The sequence below is a fragment of the Alligator mississippiensis genome, chromosome 5 (assembly GCF_030867095.1).
Source record: "Alligator mississippiensis isolate rAllMis1 chromosome 5, rAllMis1, whole genome shotgun sequence".
Taxonomy (NCBI): Eukaryota; Metazoa; Chordata; order Crocodylia; family Alligatoridae; genus Alligator; species Alligator mississippiensis.
This window is the reverse complement of record NC_081828.1, coordinates 157,938,161-157,963,491: the sequence shown is the minus strand read 5'-3', so window position 1 is coordinate 157,963,491 and position 25,331 is coordinate 157,938,161. Positions and strand designations below refer to the sequence as shown.

At 43.2% G+C, this 25,331-nt stretch overlaps 2 protein-coding genes across 11 annotated transcripts in view; one reads left to right on the top strand and one right to left on the bottom strand.

Moving 5' to 3' along the window:
• PALS2 (protein associated with LIN7 2, MAGUK p55 family member) overlaps nucleotides 1-23,721 on the top strand; it is a 108,313-nt gene extending 84,592 nt beyond the window's left edge. For all 6 annotated transcript variants that reach the window (XM_019497835.2, XM_019497836.2, XM_014603184.3 and 3 more), the window contains 3 exons: nucleotides 7,847-8,049; nucleotides 9,013-9,141; nucleotides 14,180-23,721. In XM_019497835.2, coding sequence (XP_019353380.1) covers nucleotides 7,847-8,049; nucleotides 9,013-9,141; nucleotides 14,180-14,356 — 509 coding nt within the window. In that variant the 3' untranslated portion in view covers nucleotides 14,357-23,721. The remainder of the gene's footprint in view (nucleotides 1-7,846; nucleotides 8,050-9,012; nucleotides 9,142-14,179) is intronic.
• GSDME (gasdermin E) overlaps nucleotides 1-25,331 on the bottom strand; it is a 99,177-nt gene that overhangs the window by 28,930 nt on the left and 44,916 nt on the right. Inside the window, exon 11 of one of the 5 annotated variants that reach the window (XM_059728918.1) lies at nucleotides 6,337-7,005. The exons of the other annotated variants lie outside the window; for them this stretch is intronic. Coding sequence (XP_059584901.1) covers nucleotides 6,967-7,005 — 39 coding nt within the window. The 3' untranslated portion in view covers nucleotides 6,337-6,966. Of the gene's footprint in view, nucleotides 1-6,336; nucleotides 7,006-25,331 lie in introns of those variants that run through there. 5 annotated transcript variants of the gene reach the window in all.

The window sequence follows — 25,331 nt, the reverse complement described above, 5'->3', positions numbered from 1 at the left end:
AGCAGCTGTGTTGGGATATGTCCCAGCACAGCTGATCTGTTTCATTGAGCAACATGCACATCACCTGTTGTCCCGCAGTACCAATGGGTAGGACAACCAGCAGTGTGTGTTCTGGTAAGGTGTGAGGGGCTCGGTCTTGTGCACCATGGGAATTCCCACACAGGATTGGGCCCCTTGAGCCTGGCTTGTCTCTCAGCAAGCAGAGAATCTCTGGGATCTCTGGGGTACCCCTTGATAAGCAGGGAAAGTTGGGGTTTCTCTGATTGCTGAGATGTGCCCCTGGAATCTCCAGGGTATGCCTAAGTAAGCAAGGGTAGTTGGAGGATGTGTATGAGTGAGGAAACCCTGACTTCCCCTGCTTACTGAGGTGCACTTCAAAATTCCTTGGGGTCACATCTCTGTAAGTAGGGAAAGCTAGGCAGGAACTCCCAGAGCTTTTGGGGCCCAATCCTGCCCAGGATTTCCCAGGGTGCATAGGATTAGGTCGCTCAAAACCCTGGAATGCCTGCCAGGCATGGCTGGAGAGTGTAGGTAGCTCTGAGCTGCCCATGCTTTCATGCCATAAAATAAACAGACAGCCGCTGCTTAAAGCAGCACAAATTGATACCAGCTTTGTTGCACCACAAATAGTGACTGCAACAAGGGTATGGACATCTGTTTGCCTGGCATTTGTGCCTTCCTAATTTTTACGGCAGCACAAAGGCAGTGAAGGATGTCACCTGTTTCTATTCCTGTTTCCCTTTATGCACCTAAATGTATATACATACAGCTGCATAACTGTTGTTTTGGGCAATTACACACAATTTATGATCCTGTTTTCTGTGACAAAAAAGTCTCCCTTTGTGTGTATTTGCTGGAAAGGAAATGGAGGGGGAGGAAGAGAGAGACTGTTTTTCAATATAATTTTCCTTGACAACAGTGTAGTTGGTCCAGTGCAGCTAGGTGCAGCCATGCTTCTCTGGTAGAAGTCTGTCTTGCATGTTCAAAAACTAGCCACCTCATTATCATCACTGAAACTCTTTCCACAAAGGTCTTTAACTTGTGGTCATGTGCAAGTTGGAGTGAGCCACATCTAATGAATGGACTGGATGGTGAAGCATTTCAAACCCCTGTTTGGTTGCTCTGGTCTTTGCAACCTGAGATGTGGGGTGATTCATTGTCCTGGAAAATCAGTGCTCTTTAAATCAGCCTTCCATGACGATTGTTCTTGGTGGCTTCTTGGAAGCACAGCAGTTCACCAGTATAATAATCATTTCTGTTTTGCCTTTTGAGAGGTTGTGAGTCTTACTGGGCACAACAGTGACTGGAGTCTTACTGATACTTTTCTCATTACTAAGTCATCTTTGAGAATGACATCCACTGATCCGGTTCATGTTCCCATTATCACAACTATGTGCCTGACTGCTGATATTTTGTCATTCATCAAAAGCTGGTGCATTACACCAACTTGTTCTGGTGTAGTTGCCTCCCTGAAGTATTCTGACTTTGAGGCGCATCCTCCCTTACATAAATTCACCTGCCCAGTTTTTTTCCTCTAATTTGAAGGGGAGTTATACAGCAGCGATGCCACCAGGTCTTCATCAGTTTCCTTTGGAGGTACATGCTTATCACTCAATTCATTCTTCATTTTTCATATTTTTGGTGTCTGACTCACTTTAACATGTCCTTATACAAGTTCTGCACAAACTAAAAGAAAAGTGTAAAGAAATGCATCAAACTACCAGTATTTTGTTCTGTGAAATCTTTTGGGTCCAGTTTACCATTAAATAAGTCAGGATAGATATATTATATTCCTAATGCTTTTCACAATTGCTTTCTCCCCTTAATGGCTGCACTCTCAAGTCAAACTTCAAGTTCTGTATGCATTTTTTCCAACCATTTATAATTCGTAGATCAGTCTGATCTATTCTTTTTTCCCATAGGCAAGTAATTGGACTAGCATTAAGGCCAGGTACAGACATTACACTTTTACCAGTATAAGTGATCAGAAACCAGTTTAAACCTGTAACAGAACAGAAGTTCAGCACACAGACTGGTTTAAAAATATTGGAACCCGGTTTAAGACAGGCAGCCTGCATGCCTCTATTCTTCCCACACCCACTAAACGTGCGTTCTGTTTGCTGCTACAGATCTAAACCACGCAGCTTACAGAAAACCATGTAACTGTGATTGATTCCACCTCAGGCGTTTTTTAATGTCTGCCTAGCCTAAGATGGAGAAAGCTAGCACTTACAGATAATGCAGGGAAATTTGTGCCCAGTGCAAGGAAAACAGAAGGGTTTGTCCTGGGAGTCCCAGTTTTATTTCCCTCTGCAAACCTTTCTAAACCATCACCCTGGCCAGTACCTGAAGAATCAATATGTATATCTATTAATATTGTGTTATGTTATATAATATTGTGCTGTGCTAATATAAGTGTGCAATATTAGCATAACTATATAATCTCTTCATAGGGGCATGGGTTGGAAATCAGTACAATAACCTGTGTAGGCAAAAGATAATATATAGCATGAAGAGTAATTGTCTAAAATCACATTATTTACAACTGTGACATCTCACAATTAATATATGTGCCAATATTAATATAATTTAACTTAAGAGTATTCTTGGTCAGTTGATTAGGTACTTCATAGATTTCATAGACATTAGGGCTGGAAGGGACCTTGGAAGATCATCGAGTCCAGCCCCCTGCCCAAAGGGCAGGAAGTCAGCTGGGGTCATAGGATCCCAGCAAGATAAGCATCCAGTTTGCTCTTGAAGGTGTTCAGTGTAGGCGCTTGAACCACCTCCGGTGGCAGGCTGTTCCAGAACTTGGGGGCTCGGACAGTAAAGAAATTCTTCCTTATGTCCAGCCTGAAACGGTCTTGTAGTAGTTTACGACCATTCATAGATTCATAGATGTTAGGGTCAGAAGGGACCTCAATAGATCATCAAGTCCGACCCCCTGCACAGGCAGGAAAGAGTGCTGGGTCTAGATGACCCCAGCTAGATGCTTATCTAACCTCCTCTTGAAGACCCCCAGGGTAGGGGAGAGCACCACCTCCCTTGGGAGCCCGTTCCAGACCTTGGCCACTCGAACTCTGAAGAAGTTCTTCCTAATGTCCAATCTAAATCTGCTGTCTGCTAGTTTGTGGCCATTATTTCTTGTAACCCCTGGGGGCACCTTGGTGAATAAATACTCACCAATTCCCTTCTGTGCCCCCGTGATGAACTTATAGGCAGCCACAAGGTCACCTCTCAACCTTCTCTTGTGGAGGCTGAAAAGGTCCAGTTTCTCTAGTCTCTCCTCGTAGGGCTTGGTCTGCAGGCCCTTAACCATACGAGTGGCCCTTCTCTGGACCCTCTCCAGGTTATCCGCATCCCTCTTGAATTGTGGCGCCCAGAATTGCATGCAGTACTCCAACTGCGGTCTGACCAGCGCCCGATAGAGGGGAAGTATCACCTCCTTGGATCTATTCGTCATGCATCTGCTGATGCACGATAAAGTGCCGTTAGCTTTTCTGATGGCTTCGTCACACTGCCAACTCATGTTCATCTTGGAGTCCGCTAGGACTCCGAGATCCCTTTCCACTTCCGTGCCACCCAGCAGGTCATTCCCTAGGCTGTACGTGTGCTGGACATTTTTCCTCCCTAGGTGCAGCACTTTGCATTTCTCCTTGTTGAACTGCATTCTGTTGTTTTCTGCCCACTTATCTAACCTGTCCAGGTCTGCTTGCAGCTGTTCCCTGCCCTTTGGCGTGTCCACTTCTCCCCATAGATTTGTGTCATCTGCAGACTTGGACAGAGTACATTTCACTCCCTCGTCCAAGTCACTGATGAAGACATTAAAGAGTATCGGTCCAAGGACCGAGCCCTGCGGGACCCCACTGCCCACACCCTTCCAGGTCGAAACCGACCCATCCACCACGACTCTTTGGGTGTGACCCTCCAGCCAATTCACCACCCACCGGACTGTGTAGTCATCCAAGTCACAGCCTCTTAACTTGTTCACCAGTATGGGGTGGGATACCGTATTGAAGGCCTTCCTGAAGTCTAAGTATACGACATCCACCCCTCCTCCTGTGTCCAGGCGTTTCGTAACCTGGTCATAAAAAGAGACTAGATTGGTCAGGCATGATCTGCCTGTCACGAACCCGTGCTGGTTTCCCCTCAGCATAATTTGTCCTGCCGGGCTCTTGCAAATGTAAGCCTTGATAATTTTTTTAGACTTTGCCAAGGATGGAGGTGAGACTGACTGGCCTATAGTTGCCTGGGTCCTCCTTCCTCCCCTTCTTGAAAATAGGGACCACATTGGCCCTTTTCCAGTCGTCCGGGACTTGGCCCGTGCGCCACGAGCGTTCAAATATTCCCGCCAGTGGCTCTGCAATGATGTCGGCCAGTGCCTTCAGCACCCTCGGATGGAGCTCATCCGGGCCTGCCGACTTAAAGGCATCCAGTTCTTCCAAGTGACTCTGCACCATCTCAGGATCTACGCACGGAAGTCTGGCACCTTGCTGCTGCCTCTCTACAACCCCAAGTGAGAGACTTGTTGTGCCCCTCGCTTAGGAACACTGAGGCAAAGAACTCGTTGAGTTCAGCCTTGTCCCCCCTGTCCGTCACCAATTGTTTCTGCCCATTTAGCAGGGGTCCTATTCCTCCCTGGGTCTTCCTTTTACTCCCTATATATCTAAAAAACAATTTCTTGTTGTCCTTTACTTGGGATGCCATCCTCAGCTCCATGGTAGCTTTGGCCCGTCTAACTGCCTCCCTACAAGCATGAGCAGAGGAGGTATATTTGTCTTTGGTGATCTCTCTCTGTTTCCACTTTTTATGTGCTCCCCTTTTGTCCCTTAGGCTGCCCTGGATTTCTGTGGTCAGCCAGGGAAGCCTCCTGGCCCCTTTCCCTCTTACCTCGCACGGGGATCGTCTTGCTTTGTGCCCAAAGGATCGTTTCCTTAAGGCACAGCCACCCTTCTTGGGCTCCCATCACTTCAAAACTCCTACTCTGCAGTGCGTCCTTGATTAATCGCCTGAGTTCATTTAAATCAGCTTTCCTAAAGTCTAGCGCTTTCACCCTACTAGTTACCTTACCCACTCGACGTCTTATGGTGAATTCTATTATTAGGTGATCACTGTCCCCCAGAAGGCTACCGATCTGTAGGTCCCCTACCATGTCATCCCCCGTTGCCAGTACCAGATCCAGTATGGCATTCCCCCTAGTGGGACCGTGTACCTCCTGTGTCAGGTGGAGGTCCTGTACACAGGTTAGAAACCTGCGTGAGCGGTGGGACTTTGCCGTCTGTGTCTCCCAGCAGATGTCCGGGTAGTTTAGGTCCCCCATGACTACTGCCTCTTTAGCTTTTATGGTCTCCGAGAGCTGCCTTAAGACCTAGTCATCATCCCTTGGGGTGCTCTGGTGAACAAACGTTCCCCCAGATACTGTTGGTCACCCCTGATAAACTTATAGGTGGCCATCAGGTCACCCCTGAACCTGCGCTTTTCCAGGCTAAAGAGCCCCAGGGCTCTCAGCCTGTCATCGTAGGGTCTGTTTCCCTGACCTCCGATCATGCGCGTGGCTCTTCTCTGGACTCTCTCAAGCTTCTCCACATCCTTCTTGAATTGTGGAGCCCGAAACTGGACACAGTACTCCAGCTGCGGCCTCACTAGGGCCGAGTACAAGGGGACAATGACGTCCCGGGATTTGCTTGAGAAGCATCTATGGATGCAAGCCAGTGTTTTGGTCACTTTACTAGCTGCAGCATTGAACTGCAGGCTCATGTTCATCTTGTGGTCAATGATGACCCCCAAGTTTCTTTCTTCCATAGTGCTAGCCAACACAACAGCACTGCCAAGCCTATAAGGATGCTGCAGGTTTTTCTTCCCAAGGTGGAGAACCTTGCATTTATCGGCGTTGAACACCATCAGATTCTCGTCTGCCCACTTGCTGAGCCTGTCCAGGTCAGCCTGGATCACCCGCCTGTCTTCTGGTGTGGATGCTTTGCCCCAAAGTTTGGTGTCATCGGCGAACTTGGCAAATCCGCTTCTGACTCCAGTGTCCACATCATTAATGAAGATGTTGAACAGTATGGGTCCAAGGACAGAGCCCTGGGGGACCCCACTGGTCACAGGACACCATGATGAGTGACTTCCATCAATTACTACCCTCTGGGTCCGACCCTGGAGCCAATTTTCCATCCAGTGGATCGTGGAGGACCCAAGGCGACAATTGGCCAGTTTCTCCAAGAGGTGATCATGGGAAACCAGATCGAAGGCTTTTTTGAAGTCAAGATATATGACATCAATCTCTTCTCCCTTGTCCAGGTGATAGGTCACCTGGTCGTAGAAGGAAATGAGATTGGTCAAGCAAGAACTACCCGCAACAATCCCGTGCTGGCTATCCCTTAAGATGCTGGCGTCAGCCAGTCCATTAAGGATGGCCTCTTTAATAAACTTTTCTAAGATCTTCCCCGGGATAGAAGTCAGGCTGATGGGCCTATAGTTAGCCGGATCCACTTTCCTCCCTTTCTTGAAGATAGGCACCACATTGGCCTTCTTACAGTCTTCGGGCACTTCACCAGGCATAAATAGTGTGGTTCCTATTAAAAGCAAGTTATAGCTAAGCAACATACTACCAAAAATGTGAAGTTTAAATCTGTTTAACCAAGCTAACATAGTAATTTATCTAAAGATAAATAATAACTGTGTATACAGTATTATTTGTATATATGGTTATAGATAGATATAAGTGTGTGTGCATATATACAGAACCAAACATATATTCCTATTTGAAAGGAGGAATAGCTTTAGAGAGGCCACTCAGTTTCTTTAAGTAATAAACTTTATTCATTTTTTCATGAAAGATTTTTTTTGTTAAGGTGATGTACTCTTATTCTCAAATATTGTCAATATTGATTTCCATTCTTTTGGAATATGTACATATTTAGATGCTTGGCATTGAGTTAGGATCCACTTGAAAGCAGTACCATGTCAACCTCTCCCCCAATGCAGACTGCAGAATTTATAGGCCTGTCATAGATACAGTGTATGTTATTGCTTACTTTTGAACTGTTATTTCAGACTATTCAGCTTAATTATATAGTCCATGTGTGCTTTTTTATCATATTAATTATTGTAGGATTTGATACCATTGTTTAGGCTGCATTTGCGACTAGAGCTCTTTGATGCTAAGCAAATCTAAATAGTAACATCACAACAGTGTATGGTGCGTCATGGTGAAATGTACAGTTCTCCATAATGATGAAGATGCAAATTATGATAAAATATTTTGTTTGTTATTCACTTGCTGAGAAGTGACAAATTACCCTAAGCAGCAGGGTAACTAAGCAAGTATTGAGCTCTGCGCTTCCATGGTTAGTCTAGTTCCAGTTCCCAAGTGAGCGTAAGGTAACTCTTCACTTCACTACGGGTACAATATAGATAGGCCTTGAGTATTTTAGAGCGAAACAACCATTTAGGGATTGGATGGAAAGGTTGGAGATAGCAAAAATTTCATTTTCAAAAGTGACTTTGGCATGTAAGAGCATAGGTTCTGTTGACTTTTATGTCCTTTTAAGTGCTTTTGAAATTTTATCTATTGTTTGGTAAAGGGGAAAAATGAAAAAATATAGAATAAGGAATGAATAAGATCTAATGATGGAGAAGAAATAGGCAAATAACAGGGTAGATAAAGTAGGATAAAATGTGGGATTAGAGAATAAAAACAGATGGAACAGGCAGGGTTGTATTAAGAGATTTTAAGCTTGAGTTTATACAGTAACTTAACAGTAAATCTAATCTAAGTGTTTATGTACTGCATATTGTAGTTTTCTATATCTAGTTTGTGATTTGTTAACAATTTGATGTTTAGTTACTTCACGAAAGCCAAGAGATGATGAAAAAGATGGGCAAGCATACAGGTTTGTGTCACGAGCTGAAATGGAGGTTGATATTAAAGCTGGCAGGTACTTAGAACATGGAGAATATGAAGGGAACCTTTATGGCACCAAAATAGATTCTATCCTTGAAGTGGTTCAGACTGGAAGGACATGCATCTTGGATGTAAACCCACAGGTATGTTGTCTGTAATACTACACCCTAAAACAATGGTTTTCAACCTGTCCAAAGGGTCTGCAAAAGATGACTATTATCAGTCAAAAGTATGTGAATAACCACACTTACAATTCAGTGGGGCCCTAACCTCCATTTGAAATGTATTAGGGGTCCACAAATGAAAAAAGGTTGAAAACCACTGCCCTAAAATGAGTAACATGGACTAAAATGAGTAACATGGAGAGGTGTGTGTCAAGCTGGAAGATTTAAGTTGGTCTTTCCTTGGCAAACACAGGTTCCTTTTTTTCTTTTATTTTTTCCTTTTTTTTTTTAATCTCTGCCACTTGGAGCTAGAAGAGGTTATAGGGCTGGGTCAGACTTTGTGAAGGATTAAATCAGAGTGTGTTTTGCATCGCTGATCAGAACATGTTGGACTAAAGAGGGGTGTCACACTAACCCCATGCCCCACACCAGCTCAAGACTTGCAGTGCTCTTTTGAGGGCCATATCCAGGCATAAGGTGGCAGTAAGAATAGTGGTGGGACAATGGCGGGTACAGTGGTGGGACTAGCAAGGACAAGCAGCAGTAAGATTGGCAGCCGTCAGGTGAGCAAGGACTGTACTGACACTGATGAACAGATCCACCCCCAGGCACCTCAAGTGCCCGCCCCCCCCTCTCCTCCCCCCCCCACACACACACACACAAGTACAAACTTCTGGTAACCCACCAATAGCCAGGTGGGCTGGGTAAAATAGCTCTTCAGGCCAGATGTTTGACATCCCTGAGCTAAAGTATGAATGGTGTTGACAGTTTCAAAAGGGGATCTCAAGCTGTCTTTTGGCTTAGTGACATTTTAAAGATAGGGTAGGAGTGAAGTGTTAATGATACCCTACTAGAATTGTAATATTTTACTGTTTGGTGGCTGAGAAATGCAAATCTTTCTTTTTTTTTTTTAGTTCAGGTAAATAATATTTTTGTTTCTAGGCCCTGAAAGTATTGAGGACTTCAGAGTTTATGCCCTATGTCGTATTTATTGCTGCTCCAGAGTTAGAAACACTGCGTGCCATGCATAAGGCTGTTGTGGATGCTGGAATTACAACAAAACTTCTAACTGTAAGCCAATTCTTTCTTAGTTACAATTCTGTTTTGAACAGATTTTTCTTAAACATTTTTCCATTTAAATTACACTCAAAAAAGAAAGATCTTAGTTTCACTAAGGAAGGGGCAGGCATGGTTTATGATTGATTACATAGTTAAGTGTAATTTAAATAGATCCAGAGACTTAGTAGGAAATATATAGATTTTTAAATAACATGGATTTATAATGCCAGGGTCTTGGCAGCAATCCTTTCCATGATGAAGGAATCTTTTATAGCCTCTTTTTGAGGCTCACATTTCCATTATTTGCGGCAAAAAAATGTTTGGGAATTATCTCATGTTACCAAAATTATTTTTCTTTGTTCTACCACTTTTTTTCAGATTTGCCTAAAATATAGTGTTAAATTGTGGGAGAGTAGAAATCATCAAATCTTCCCTGAGTAATACAGTGGGCCAAATGAGGCCAGGCTAATGGCACTGATACAGGTGCAACACATACTGTATTTGGGATTAGCGCAGACCTATCAGAGTAGAAGAGGAAGGGTGCCAAGAAGGAAAAGCAGGTCCCTTACCTTTTTAGAGGTCCAGGAAAGTGAAGAAGAACTGGCTATTACAAGCCACCCCAGGACCCAGGATATGACACCAGTTCCCCCTAGCTGGGGCCAGGGCATGGGATAGGAACTCTCCCCACCTGACTCCAGAGGCTTGGTGGAGCAGCCTGGCCTGGGCTGTTTCCCCTAACCATTCCTTGGACTCAGCAACATGTACCCGTTACTGCTGCTCCCTTCTGAGAAAGCAGCTGCCTCTTGATGCCAGTTAACAGCTGTGTAGTAGGCCTATGTGAATAGGGGAGTATTCAGTTCAGATTTGGATTCAGCTGATTCAGAGGACAGTAATTCAATTCTGTGATTTGAATCACTGTCCCCATTCGATTTGGCCGAATCGGAATTGGATATCTGGCACCGATTTGGATCAGCTGGGGAGAGGCAGGCACAGCCAGGTGGTTGCAGGTTCTCCTGTGGCTCTTCCTGTGCCTGCCTCTCCCTGGGCAGGGGGAGCCATGGGAGAAGCTCCCATGGCTGCCCTGCCTGGCCCCATCCCCTGCCCAGCCTCAGCCTCCCGACAGTTCAAAAAATAAAAATAAAAAAGCCCCGCACTCACTGACTGCAGCAGTGGTGATCAGGGCCTCTGATGGCTCGTGGCAGAGTCCTTCCATGCAGCGCAGGGCAGCAGGGATCACCCCCCAACCTGGAATCCGCATGGCACCTGCCCCATGGCGTGGGTGCAGCACGGCTCAGCAGGGCACTGCACGTTGTCTGGGAGCTGGGGCCACTGGGGCTGAGCAGTGTCGGGCTCTGGATGATTCCTGGAGCTGCCTCAGCTCCCAGACAGCACACAGTGTTGCACTGCACCCGCACGATGTGACAGCTGCCAGACAGATGCCAGGAGGGCGGGGGAGATCCCCACTCCCCCGAGCTGCATGGGGGGCTCTGACACGAGCTCTCAGGCCCTGATCCTCACTGCTGCAGTTGATAAGTGCAGGGCTTTTTTTTTTAAGTGCTGGGAGGCTGGGGCCAGGTGGCGGAGGAGGCCAGGCGGGGCATCCAGGGCTTGTCCTAGATTCATAGATTCACAGATGTTAGGGTCGGAAGGGACCTCAATAGATCATCGAGTCCGACCCCCTGCATAAGCAGGAAAGAGTGCTGGGTCTAGATGACCCCAGCTAGATACTCATCTAACCTCCTCTTGAAGACCCCCAGGGTAGGGGAGAGCACCACCTCCCTTGGGAGCCCGTTCCAGACCTTGGCCACTCGAACTCTGAAGAAGTTCTTCCTAATGTCCAATCTAAATCTGCTGTCTGCTAGCTTGTGGCCATTATTTCTTGTAACCCCCGGGGGCGCCTTGGTGAATAAATCCTCACCAATTCCCTTCTGTGCCCCCGTGATGAACTTATAGGCAGCCACAAGGTCGCCTCTCAACCTTCTCTTGCGGAGGCTGAAAAGATCCAGTTTCTCTAGTCTCTCCTCGTAGGGCTTGGTCTGCAGGCCCTTGACCATACGAGTTGCCCTTCTCTGGACCCTCTCCAGGTTATCCGCATCCCTCTTGAAGTGCGGTGCCCAGAATTGCATGCAGTACTCCAACTGCGGTCTGACCAGCGCCCGATAGAGGGGAAGTATCACCTCCTTGGACCTATTCGTCATGCATCTGCTGATGCACGATAAAGTGCCATTGGCTTTTCTGATGGCTTCGTCACACTGCCGGCTTATGTTCATCTTGGAGTCCACTAGGACTCCAAGATCCCTTTCCACCTCTGTGCCACCCAGCAGGTCGTTCCCTAGGCTGTAGGTGTGCTGGACATTTTTCCTCCCTAGGTGCAGCACTTTGCATTTCTCCTTGTTGAACTGCATCCTGTTGTTTTCTGCCCACTTGTCCAACCTATCCAGGTCTGCCTGCAGCTGTTCCCTGCCCTTTGGCGTGTCCACTTCTCCCCATAGCTTTGTGTCATCTGCAAACTTGGACAGAGTACATTTCACTCCCTCGTCCAACTCACTGATGAAGACATTAAAGAGTATCGGTCCAAGGACCGAGCCCTGCGGGACCCCACTGCCCACACCCTTCCAGGTTGAGACCGACCCATCCACCACGACTCTTTGGGTGTGACCCTCTAGCCAATTTGCCACCCACCGGACTGTGTAGTCATCCACATCACAGCCTCTTAGCTTGTTCACCAGTATGGGGTGGGATACCGTATTGAAGGCCTTCCTGAAGTCTAAGTATACGACATCCACCCCTCCTCCTGTGTCCAGGCGTTTTGTAACCTGGTCATAGAAAGAGACTAGATTGGTCAGGCACAATCTGCCCGCCACAAACCCGTGCTGGTTTCCCCTCAGCATAATTTGCCCTGCTGGGCTCTCACAAATGTGAGCCTTGATAATTTTTTCAAAGACTTTACCAAGGATGGAGGTGAGACTGACTGGCCTATAGTTGCCCGGGTCCTCCTTCCTCCCCTTTTTGAAAATGGGGACCACGTTAGCCCTTTTGCAGTCCTCCGGGACTTGGCCCGTGCGCCACAAGCGTTCGAATATTCCCGCCAGTGGCTCTGCAATGATGTCGGCCAGTGCCTTCAGCACCCTCGGATGGAGTCCTGTGGCTCCCTCCACCCGAGTATAGGCAGGCACAGCCGGAGAAGCCACAGGAGAACTTGCAGTTGCCCAGGTGTGCCTGGCTCTCCCTGGCCGATCTGAATCTCCAAATCTTCTCCGAATCAATTTGGAGGCTTCAGATTCAATTTGGACCTTTTAATGGGTCTCCCGATTTGATTCGGATTTGGAAGTTTGGCTGCCAAATCGGGCCGAATCTTTTCCGAATCAAATCGGTGACCAAAGCTTCACACAGCCCTACTATGTAGCTTTGGTACAAGCAGTCTGTGCTGCAACACTGATAGCTCAAGGTTCAAACTCTACTGATGATTCATGACTAAGTGCTGGTAAATCGTACAGATTAGATTTTCGTTTTTCAAACTAGGGAGTCTCGTGCACAAAAATGTGCAACCTTAATTCTGCATCTTATGATGCTCTCAAAGCAGGGAACTGGTATTCCATGCTGGATCTAAAGGATGGCTTGTGGGAGCCAGCTCTTCTTTTTACTGTATTCCTTGTCAGGTTTGTGGTTATCCTTAATTGCATGCTTTATTCAGGGGTGTAGGTTGTAGCCATGTTGGTCAAAGGACAAAGGTAGATAAGGTTCTTTGGGTAAATCTGATCTCTTTTATTAGACCAACTCAAGTAGTCAGAAAAATTCTTTGCAAGCTTTCACACAAAGAATGTGTGTGTGTGTGTGTGTGTGTGTGTGTGTGTGTGTGTGTGTGTGTGTACCTGTGCACGTGTATTTGTTTCCATTTAATCTCTTCATGCAGCACTTGCAGAGTAAATTAATGTCTGCTATACATTCTGAGGGTTGAATCAATTCTGTTCATTAATGGATTATTTTTAATTATTTGTAGGATAAATAACTCTTGCAAAGGTCCCTACTTCTTCTGGTCCATCTGATTCCCAGGGTACTAAATAAGTTTCCTCCTTATTTAACTGAAAAGGGAGTGCTGTTTAAGCCTCAGTGGGGAAAGTAGGCTTTTAAATGTGAATTTACAGGAATGTTGAGACTTAAAATCTATTTTTAAGGAAAGGAACAGTTGAGTGGTGATCACAGGCTTTTATTAACTGCCTGCATGCAAAAGTGATTTGACATGTCTTTCTTAGCAAAGCTATATGTGGGTACTCCAGGATTAATGAAGTAGAAAACAAAGGATGCGAAGTGACACTTTTGCCATGTCTGACACTTCTACAATGGCTTTTTAGCACTTTATTCTTTGGTCCACAGAATCTTTGGCTGCTGTCTTGAAACAGGGCTCGCATTGTGTCAGCAGTAATAGGTGCAGTAGCGACCTACAAGGAAATGGATGTGTGCAGATGAAAAGACTGGGTGAAATGTAGACCAAAATAGCAAGGGTTTCCAGAGTTCATGCCATGATATTGAAACATGAGTTTTAAAAAATCATGTATTGAAATTCTTTCTTTTGTAGCAGTCTCTGTTGAAATTCAGATATATTTAGGGACAAGGTTTCTAAAACTGGCTGCCTCAGTTGTTCCTGAACTGTACCTGTGTGCCCTGTGCGCACACAGTTGCTTGTGCAGAACAGGAAACTATTTGGAAGGGTCTTTCCATGGAGAATCCTTGTGTATGCTCAAAATTGCAACATCCTTCTGCGCTTTGGCTAAAGAGGGGGTACAAACTTTGGTGTAATGCTTAACAGTAATCTAATTAATTGGAATTTTTTTCATCTCCCTCAAAATATTTTAAATTAAGCTTTTATTTATATTTGTAATACATGAACTTTTATATTTGTAATACATGAACTTTTGCTTGTTCAGTATTACAGCTAAAATTAGAAGCGAGTTGCAGTGCTTGACAAACTGATGTTACTGTTATCTTTTTATGAACTTGTAGCAGCTTGCCCATGTTATAGATTTTAATTGGTTTCAAATGTTTTTCACAGGACACTGATTTGAAAAAAACAGTTGATGAAAGCGCCCGGATTCAGAGAGCATACAACCACTATTTTGATCTGACCATTGTAAATGACAATCTAGACAAAGCCTTTGAGAAACTACAGACTGCTATAGAGAAATTAAGGTTGGAGCCACAGTGGGTCCCAATTAGCTGGGTATACTGAGAGATTTCTGAAGATGGTCTTAAATAAATGAAATAGCTGCAACAAGCATTCTGCTGAGAAGACACGTAGAAAAGATGACTGCAGCACCCATGCATTTTTACTCTGTGTATATTCAAATGGTACACTATTCTGACTTTTTATATAAAACGTTGAAGGGAAAGTGTACTTAAATATGTAACTTATTTTAATTTTTCTAACTTTTTACAGATAACCTTTCTATTCATATCACATGAAGGAAATGCGTTGAAGCATTTTTATATGTTTTGATTTAGTACCTTTTGCCTTTTTCATCTAAAACTTTTAATCATTCACTTAAACATTTGCATTTTGGTCTTACATTTTCACTGTGATAAACAAGGATACTTGAAACAATTTTTGTAAAATTCTTGTGGAAGTCAGTGTTTAACTGGTAATATGTCAATTGTTAATAGGAGAAAACACTAAACTTTTCCTAATAAGCATCTAATTTTACAGGAGCAACATTTTAAATACTAAAGTGGCAGCCAGCACACAGCTACTTTGCTCCAGCTTCTTACTGCTCAATGTTTTTACATTTTTGCAGTTTCATAGGTTCTTAATGTGTCTCATGATTTAGACAAATGTATTGTAGATTCCCCCATATGTATCTTTAAAAAATAATGTAAGCAATACCTTGCACTCAACTTATTAGGCTACTTTTGGGGGCCAACCTTTTAGCCCTTTACAAATGAGGTACAGTTGTCAGAAAGGTTTTATGTAATGTAAGTCTTTGTAATTGGAATCCTGGTGTAGTAGCCTGAGAGAGAACCATATAATATGGAGCCTTGCACTGAGGCTTAGTGTATAGGACTTATTTATTCGCACTTGTTGAAAATACTTTACTAAAAGAAAGAAACCTGTTCTTTCATTGAGACATTGTTCAGTATTTGTATATTGATCTGTGAATTCAGCTCCTATGCTAGTTAGCCGGTTCTTATTTTACTTTTGGGAATATTTGTGAGTGCTCAGCTGTTGTGTTTTATGAAATGTGATGTAATGGGGTTTTTGTGCTATTTGTTACATTGTGTTTTAAACTGCATTCTTCACTGAATAGCTTGTGAAATTGAAAACTTGTCAGATGCTAAAAATCAGTGTCTATACCTTTTGTTTCATAACAGGCTTTTTTGTGTTTAGTGATAAAATAATTCTTCCTTTAGTAGGCTCTTTGGAATAATTCACATTATTTCCAAGGTCATGGTCATTTATCTTTTCAAGACTTGCTAATGTAAATTCTGCTTAATGAGTATAAAATGAAAATACAGATTGTCAGTAAGACAAGCTATTCTTGTGACCATATTTTATGTTCTGCTACTTGTTGTATATAGCCACATTCATCATTACATATCAGCATAGGTGCCTAAATTACAGTCATCTACCCACTTAATTTATTTTCCATATAGTGACAGGCACCTGACTTCTGAATTTTTTTTTCCACACCAAAGCATAAGGTACAATGCCAACAAGAAGGCAACTCACTAGAAAACTCAAAAGAGGCTGATACAGTATAAAACAATACTGTACTTTTTGGTCTTTTAAAGACTTCCCATGTGTGTAAGAAAACAGGGTTTGGTTTGTTTTAAATAGTTACTTTATACAGAGAAATGGCAAGTCTCAGCAAAGTTATATTATAGAAGATTAAAACCTCTGAGGTATTTTTTTAAAGATTCCAATATATTTTGTAAATGTTATACAAAATTTTGCATAGCCTTGGTCTTGTCCCTGACTCTTGGTACTGAGATTTCAGTCCTTCAGGCAAGTCTGAAATCCTCAAAGATTTTTATCACTGCTTTATTTATCACTTTTCATTTAGTTAAGCTTTGTAGGATGTATTTGGTTCGTGTTTTTTGTTAAATTTAATTGATTTTATAAATATGGCACCAACCTGCCACTTCCATTTTCCATTCTCAGGAGCCTAGTTCCATGACACAGATGTTTAGGAGATGCCTGGAGGGGAATAGTCTTGTGCTGTAGTTAGCAGCAACAAATAGTAAATTCATTGCTTGAATATTTTAATGAACCAGTCTTGGTACTATAGGTTTATATGTCTGCAATTAAAACTACTAGTTTCCTTTGTTGTATGTTCTGTAACAGGAGACCAACATATATGCTATCTAGACAGATACTATACTCTCTATTATGAGGTTTAAATTGTTATAATTCCTGAATTGTAATGCTCTAAGTGGATTGGGCTAGTACCTCAAGAGTAAGTGAAATGGAAAGATATTCACAAACACTAGATGCTTTGAAGAGATGATCCTGCCCTGAATGTGGGTTGGACTAGATGACCTCCTGAGATCCCTTCCAGCCCTATTTTGTACGATTTCCTTTCTATACCAAAATGTAAGCTTTACTGGCTCTGTTGCTTTTGTTATATTTCATTTTGTTAATGAAACCATGTCAAGTTTTCACACCAAGAAAACTACTGTACCGTTTTCATCATTGTTGTAGTGGTAATACTGTTGAAAGGGCTTATCCAGTCAGCATGGTACTCTAGTAGTTGTATGTATAGTGTGTGTTCAGTAGTGCAGAAAATGTGAAATCTGTCACTCTGGAGATAGCACAATTACCACTAGATCCCTGCCTCTTAAATGTAAAAGTGAACAAGAAATATGATTCAGGGACTCCCTCAGATAAACGTTTGTCTGCCAGGATGCATGTGTATTAAACCCAGTGTAGGGATAATTTGGGTCTCCGATCTTAATTTTGTAAGAAAACCTAATTCCTTTTGATAATCCAAAAGATTTCTTAAACAAATAAAAGTATGCTGTCTTTATTCAGGGCCAGTTCAGATGTCTAAACTCATGTAGTTTCAATTTAAAACAGCTGTTAAGAAAATGTGAGATTTCTTTTCCCCCTTTAAAATAAGAAAATATAGGTTTGCATCAAACATAGAAGCTTAGAAAGGCTGAACATCTCTTACACTTAAAAAAAATATTTTTTGAAAGAACTTAAGCCATTTTTATAGTTTTTAAGAATTTCCAACTTATTTACAGACAAGTGACTTTGCAGTAATACAGTATTGGTAGAAAGTATGGTCGGCTAGAAGATGTTTCCACAAGTTAGATTTTACTGCATAATATACAAATAATGAAAAAGTTCTATGAATGCCCTCTCTTTCAGTTAAAAATACTCAAGATGTACAGTACTGTTATGCTTATAATATTGGGGATTTTTAGGTAAATATAGGATTTCTTATTGTCTAGGATTTCCTTTTATTTGGCGCATCTTGCTGAGTCCTGAACACTCAGTTTTTGCAGATGCTGAAAAGTAAATTTTAATGCTGATTCACCATAAGAAAATAATAGATGGTTAGGCATGAAATGGAAGTACTGCTAAATTTTTAAGGTACCTGGTGTTTATTACAAGATAAATATAGTTTTTAAAAAGATGTAAAAAATCAAATGGATATCTATGCATATGTATGTATGTAGGTGATAAAACAGAAAATGTTTGTGTACACAGTCATGTTATTGATGTACCAAGGTTAATCCAGAAATATTTCTGCAAGGTGAGATATAGTAAAACTAGCCCATGTTTCTAACTGAATTGTGACAAGTAATAAAATATTTTTTTAAGCATACAGATATTCCACCCTAAAAATTCTTTGTTCATCTATAACTTGCACCTGTATTAAGAAGTGCACGAGATGCTGTAAAATTCTTTGCATATGTAGAGAGACTTGTAAAGGAAATATTGGCTTCCTCCATGAATGAAAGCTTTTATTTAATGCAGTCAGAATGGCAAGAATGAGAACTTATTTCATGGATGAACTAATTTAAACACATTTCAATGTAAATACTTTGTGTGCACTTATATATACACAAGTGGTTATTTCATAGCGGCACTATTTTCTAAAAGTTATGTTAGTGAGTCAATCTAAGATTCAAAATATTTTGATAAAGCTCAACGTAGTAAGACCATAGTAGACCATGTCATCCTTTATGTATTTTAGCTTTTTAAAATGGTCAGTAAATATAAAAATTAACTAAATAAAAATGAAATTTTAGCAGTATCACAAGTGGCCATAAGTGTGGAAGCTCAGCGGTATGAGTTTGTGTCCATCTTCAGTGTTCTCAGATCGGTATTGCTGCCTGAACCTTGTGGTGCAAGAAATTTATGAAACAGGGTATCAGCTCAACTTAAACTTTTTGAATGTTTGTGTTTATAGACCAGGGGTGGGCAAAATACGGCCCGCAGGCTGGATGCGCGGCCTGTGAGGCCATTCTATCTGGCCTGCGGGGCCCCTAAAAAAAATGTAGAAAATTAATATTTCTCTGCTCTTGGTTCCTGTCAAAAATGACAGGAACCAAGGGCAGTAGGACCCAGGGGAAGCCCGGCAGGCTCCAACAACAGTGGGGCACCCATTCCCGTCCCCCAGCCTTTCTGGGCTGGGAACACATGGCTGCCGCAGCGTGAGAACTTCAGGTAAGTGGCGGGGGCGGAGACCCCAGCCAGGGAAGGAACACAGGGGTGGGGAGGGGAAGTGGCCCCTCCCTGCCCCACGCCCAGTGCCCCACGCTGCAGCTGCGTGCCGCTTGCATGGGACAGCCTGTGCCCACTCCGGACAGCCCCATGTGGGCTACAAGCGCCTGCAGCGTGGGGCACTGGCTGTGGGGTGGGGGAGGGGCTGCTTCCCCCTGCACTCAGCTTTTCCATAGGCTCCTTCCCTGCACAGAGAAAAGCAGCCCCTCGCCCGCCCCATGGCCAGTGCCCCGTGCTGCAGGTGCTCGCAGCCCATGTGGGGCTGTCCCGAGCAGGCACAGGCAGCTCCAGGCAATCTGCGAGTGGCTGCAGCGCTGGGTGCTATGCACAGGCCTGGGAGGAGCTGCTTTCCCCACCCCACTGCGCTCATCACCACCTTGTAACCCGGTCCCACTGCCAGGCTGACAGTGGGATGGGTTACAAGCTGGTGCTGAGCATGGGGAAAAGCAGCCTCTCGCCCATCCCATGGCCAGCCATGGGGCGGGCGAGTGGCCACTTTTTCCCCGTGCTCAGCACCAGTTTCTTCCCTGCTGGTGAGCATGGAGTCGGGGCAGTGTGCTGCCCCCCGCCTGTACTGCGGGGTTGGGGGGCACTGGGTGTGAGCGGGCAGGAAGCCAATGGGAGCACAGGGCCCTCACTGGTGTCCCGGGGCCAGTGCCGGCAGGGCCCAGAGCAGGGTGGCAGGAGTGCGGGGTCCCAGCCGGCAGGTGCTCTGTGGAGCTGGGCCAGCTCCCCCCTCTCTGCTGGTGCAGCCCAGCCCAGCTCCACGGACCCCTGCCAGCCTGCACCCCGCTCTGGGCCCCACTGGTGCTGGCCCTGGGACATTGGTCCCAAGATGGTGATGAGGGGGCGGGGCACCTGTCAAGGGGCGGAGCTACCCATGTGGCCCTCGACAGCTTGCTAAAACTGGGTAAGCGACCCTACTCTGAAAATAATTGCCCACCCCTGTTATAGACACTTCTAAGTTTTACAGGTTTAAAATGTGATGTATTCCCTGCCCCAGTATTTATTCCCTGTACATATTGGCTATAACTCAGCACTCAGCTTTTGATGGACTTCCAAGGTGGTGATGCAGACAATAGAAAAATGTTTTTAATATCTGGAAAGTTCCAGATTAGGTGCCCTTTAAAACTTAATTTGCATCCTACTGAGTCCTTACTTTAAAGGTGGCAAAGGTGACATCTGGAAATTGGGAGGCACAGGTTTCTTACCTAGTCCAATCCTTGACCAGCTCTAAGAACTTAGCCAAGTCCCTCTTTGTACCTGTTTCCTCTCTGTCCTTTGCCTGCTTCACTTTTATTTTGGTTGTAAGCTCTTTGGCTAGAGACAGACATTCAAAAAGCCTGAGCCTGAATTGATTCAGTCTTTGCAGATTAGTCTAACGTGACTAGGCTGAACTGGTTTGAAACTGAACAGACATTCTCTCTTCACTGAGGAAATTCAGGCACATACCTGCAGTAGCTCAGGTTTGAAGCCAGGGGGTGCTAGAACAGCCCTCCTTTTCCTTCCCTTCGGGAGCTGAGCTGGGGTGTGGGGCAGGCCCTGGCCAGCCCCCACACTGGCCAGGCCCCAGCAGGACTCTCTCATTTGGGAGGTCTGCCTGCACGGTCCCAGGCTCTTCTCCACTGGCTGCTCGAGGGGTGGGAGCATTGCCAGCCCCTAACCCCCGGCTAGCACTCGAGGCAAGGGTGTATGTGCAGTGCATGCATCTGTTGAAAAGCTCTGTATCATCAATCTCCCTCCCTGCTTCATCATATTGTCTGCAGCAAACTGACAGGCGAGCAAGCTGGCAAGCGCGGGGAGGGGGTCCAATAACAGTCTTTATCACCTGATTAGCAAAACAATAGGCTCTCTCCACATTACTTCAAACTTATTAAATAGCTTACCGGCTGACCTGTTGATTAGCTCCAAAAGCCCAAAGCAGTCACTGTTTTGTCTACCTAGCCCAGTGAAATTAGAGAGAGACACGCACATACACCTTTCGGCATTAGCTAGCATACCACATGCTGGCTATAGTCCCTGCTGTGGCAGAGAGGAGGAAGGGATCCCTGCTTAAGCAGCAAATGGTGCAGGGGAGGGAAGTGAGGGGCATGGGGAAGCCAGCAGACCCTTCTGTGCCTGCAAATCTATGCTGAATTCCAGCCAGGGAGCAGAGGGGAGGAGCCAGCCCTGCCCAAAGAGCATGCTGGGATGCTGGAGGACTCTGATTTAATTAAAACCGGCAAGAGGTCTGTGACAGACATTGCATAAACCAGTTTGACCCAATTCAGTTAAGTCTGATACTACATTCAACCAGGTTTATCTCAAACCGGTTTTAGCCATTTTCAAACTGGTTTATGTGCACTGAACATCTGTTCTGTTACAGGTTTAAACCAGTTTCTGATCACTTGAACCGGTTTATGTGTAATGTCTGTCCCTTGCCTTTACGACAGACTTTCTCATTGTGTCTATAAAGTGCCTACTCTGATATAGCCCCAATCTCCACTAGTATGTGTAGGCACTAATGTAATAGAAAAAATAAGTACTATGAGCCAGATGTATGGTACATACATCCTTCCCCTGCTACTGTGCACTCCCACCAGCATCCAAAAATCCACTGATTGAACATGTAAATGCATGGTTCCTACTAGGCTTCTTGAAATAAGCTTCATTGTTTTGAAGTTACCATCATATTCAATTCATTCATATCCTACAGAGATTAAGAAACATTTTTATTTTAAACTCAGTATCTAAAATATTGGGTAATATTCCTTTTAAAAGGGAATGCTCTGTGAGAGATCAGGTATTCACATCAACCAAAGAGGGATACAAAACTCTTCAGTATATTGGGCCTCTTGCCTTAATTGCTGTCCCTGTCGCTGCCAGCCCCTATGGAAGAAAATGTTCTGAGGCCATAAAAGGGCTTGAGTAGTTGGAGGCACTTCCTTTGGCATTAGCTTTCCTTGATAGACTACCAGAAATCATAAGTGGCAAAATCAGGATACGGTACAATTTTTCTTTAGTTTGTGTCTGTTTGTTTTTTTTATGTAGCAGTCTTTCTGTTTGCATTTCTTTCTCGCTTATTGGTATGAACTGTTTGGGATTAACATTTTGTCTCTAAGGTATTGAAGCTTGTCGATAAGAGGATAGTGGGAAAACAAATATTTTTATTTAAGGGTAATTTAAACTATTTTTGTTTCTAATAGTTACCATGATAAGAGCTATAAAAATAATAAAAAATATTTTGAAAATACTTGTCAAATAACCATTTTTCACAGACGCACTGCTGACTTCCTCAAATATACTGAGCGATCCCTAAAAAGTGTATAATTTTCTAAACTGAAAAACAATGTACTAGAAATAACCTACATACAAGTTAATAACTGCTGTTGGAGTTTTCTTTGTTGAACAATGATAGGGTAGGATTCCTTATACTGGTGCACCTGCTGAGTGCCAGTCTCCTGCTATGAACTTGTATATCATTTATTAATACTTTTATTGAAGCTGTAGTTTACCAGTACACCTTTTAAAGAAATGCAAAGCATCTTGGCCAAGGCATCATGTACAATCAGTACCACTGTTGAGTAATTTACTGTTAACAGGTAAATTTATTTTTACAGTGGACTTGGACTATAATTATATTCTGTGGGCTAAATTCTACTTGAAAGTGATTGTAAATCACGTTTTCAGTATTTTTAATTTTGTCAAACTATGTGGATATAGATTCTTTTTTGTTTTGCTGCTAATACAAGATGTGGTATGATCAGAACCCTAACCAAGTCTTAAGCATGAAAGGGTTAAGTTAGCTATAGGGAAGCTTCCTCACAGATATTTCCCCCCCATCTGCCCCCCCTCCCCCTTTTTAATGAGGTTGTATCCAACACTTCACCAGGCTTCAGGATGAGTTAACTGGCCACAGTCATGGCTAACGTAAACACTGCCCCATAGGTGAGCCAGCAGGCATTTCTCTAGAAAATGGGTAATAAAGTCACTTTGTACTATTTGTCCTCAAGCAGTACATGAAGTGGGGGCTGCAAATAGTAGTGGGGTGGCCAGTTTAAACTGGATTTTTGTTTCAAAATACAGTATAGCGTACTCCATATAATATGCAAATCACCTCTGACATTGACTTTTCTTTCTTTCTTTCTTTCTTTTAAAAATGCATGTTGATTGTTCTTTACTTCCACAAATGATCCATTGCCTATGTATATGTTTTTATGTATTTTGGTACAGTAAGGGGACCTACTAATACTGAAAGGAGTCTGTAGCCTGAGGTTACTTTTTCAGGAACTGGGTTAAGAAATTCAGTATTTTGGTCAAGTTACACTGATTTACATTGATATTAAATGTGTCACCTTGCATTGAGATTTCACTTATCCTGCTTGTTTTTCACATGTGTGATATTCCTTTTGGAAATGAATGTGCATGCCTTTTCTATAAACTAATGAATTTAAAAACTGGACTTGTGAGTTTTAAACTGCTGTCTTCTCATGTATACAGTTCTCAGTAGTGCAAAAAACACTAAAGCGAACCTTTTCTGCCACATTAACCGATTGTTGAATTTAAATTTTGTAATGCAAGCCTGTGAAAATCACTTAGTAATTAAATTTTTACCTAAGAAACTCAGTACTATAGAAGATGCCCAATGGTTGGGAACTGCTGGCATTACAGCTTTACATATATAAAATCAGTTCATATGTAGGACTACATTTTAATCATATTTTGTTTAAGGGGCCCCCATTATCCTATTGTCTTTTTCACAAGTAACTTTTTCATGTTCTGTATAGTCCAGCATTAATATGTTAATGTACAAATCTGTGAAATTGTTAATTCCTAACAAACTATTTTTGTATATAATAAAGATTTAATATTGGGAAAAATGTAAATTAGTTCTTTTCTGATTTCAGATATGCTATGAATCTTAACCAGCCACGTAAATTGACACAGTCAGACTTCACATTAGAGTATACCTCAAGCAATGTAATACCCTGACCAGAGTCATCTGTTGTTTTAAACTTCAATATATATCCATTATAGAAAATGGGCTGCATACCTGTTTCCCTGATACTCCCAGAAATCTTGATTTTTGTCTGTATAGTCTTGTTAAAGTGCATGTGGGAGTTGCAGATTAGCTAAAGAGACCACATGGCTCAGATTGCAGGCTTTCGGTTTACAGGTATTAACATAGTGAACTTTACTAAAACCAGTTTTAACGATCTCATAATCCATAGTACATGAATGTTCTAAGAAGTGGGTGAGAGAAACTGGCACATAAACATTAGATGAAGTCTGCATTGTAAGTTGAATGGAAAAAGATATGAACTCATGTCTTCAAAAAAAAACAAACTTTAAAGATTTCTTCTCATTCTTTCTGTGTATTTGTCTGAAACCACAGCAGTGGTCCTAATGTTTAGTTCAGATATGGGATAGCTGATGAAATTCTCGTGGGAGGCTGCTAGACAAATTGCTTAAAATAAGATAAATCTGAAAAGAGTAACTGAGAGTACAGGGAATGAATGGGATGCAATCCCATTATAAAAATATCAAGGAGGACTTTTCCTATTTCTTGATTATCCAGAAGCATTTTGGTGTTCATGTACCACTGCAATCTTTAAATGTCCAGTGAAGATTGTCATAATGGTTCTGGTTATGCTGTTAGAACTCCCCAGAGGTGTCTAGAGTCAGCAGTGTTGTCAGGGCAGTGTTATTTGACTCCATTAGTGGCGTGCAGGGGAGTAGGTGTTGCCAGTCATGTCAGGTTTTTTCAGTTTGCATGGTCTGTGCACCTGCTGTCAAGATACCATCAGTTATGTTGTCTCCTTAATCTAATTGTTACAAGACAGAAAAGCTTTGTCTCTTAGTGATAGAGAGCTCAGCCAGGTTTATTGTCTACACACAAGCCTAGACACAAGAGTTGGTCCATGATGCTAGGTGGGTTGTTTGCAATCATAATACAGGTGTAAACATAACCACTAAGGCCAGTATGAAGTATTGAGGATTGCCAGGCTCCTTTTTATATGCTGACCAAAACAACTTTGAATTTACAGAATACACATCCTAGTTCTCATCAATTACTGAAACATCTTCAGGTGACATCACCAACATCCTACTTCTCACGACCAGATAAATGATTTGGCAAACAGGTGTCCCTATCTTTGTTTTGGCATTCTGTACTAGTCTCATCAGTTTACTCTCCATCTGTTGGCCTTGGAGGCTCCTCTGAAACTAATAGGTTACTTTCCCAGCAATTTCTGTTCAAGCCACATACAGTATGCCTAGGTTTGTAGTCATTGGTCCTATTTTGGTTCATGCTGTTAGCAGGACCTCTGTATGTGCACCGACCTGTAGTTGTATTAATCCATATTCTAGCAGGGCCTACACCCTCCACCTCCTTAGAGATTTGTCCTGGGCAGGATTCTTATTTCTGGATCTTGTACTCCCTGTAGTAAGAAAGGCAGAGATCCCTAAGCTTTTAGAGTTTTGGTCACTAAATGTA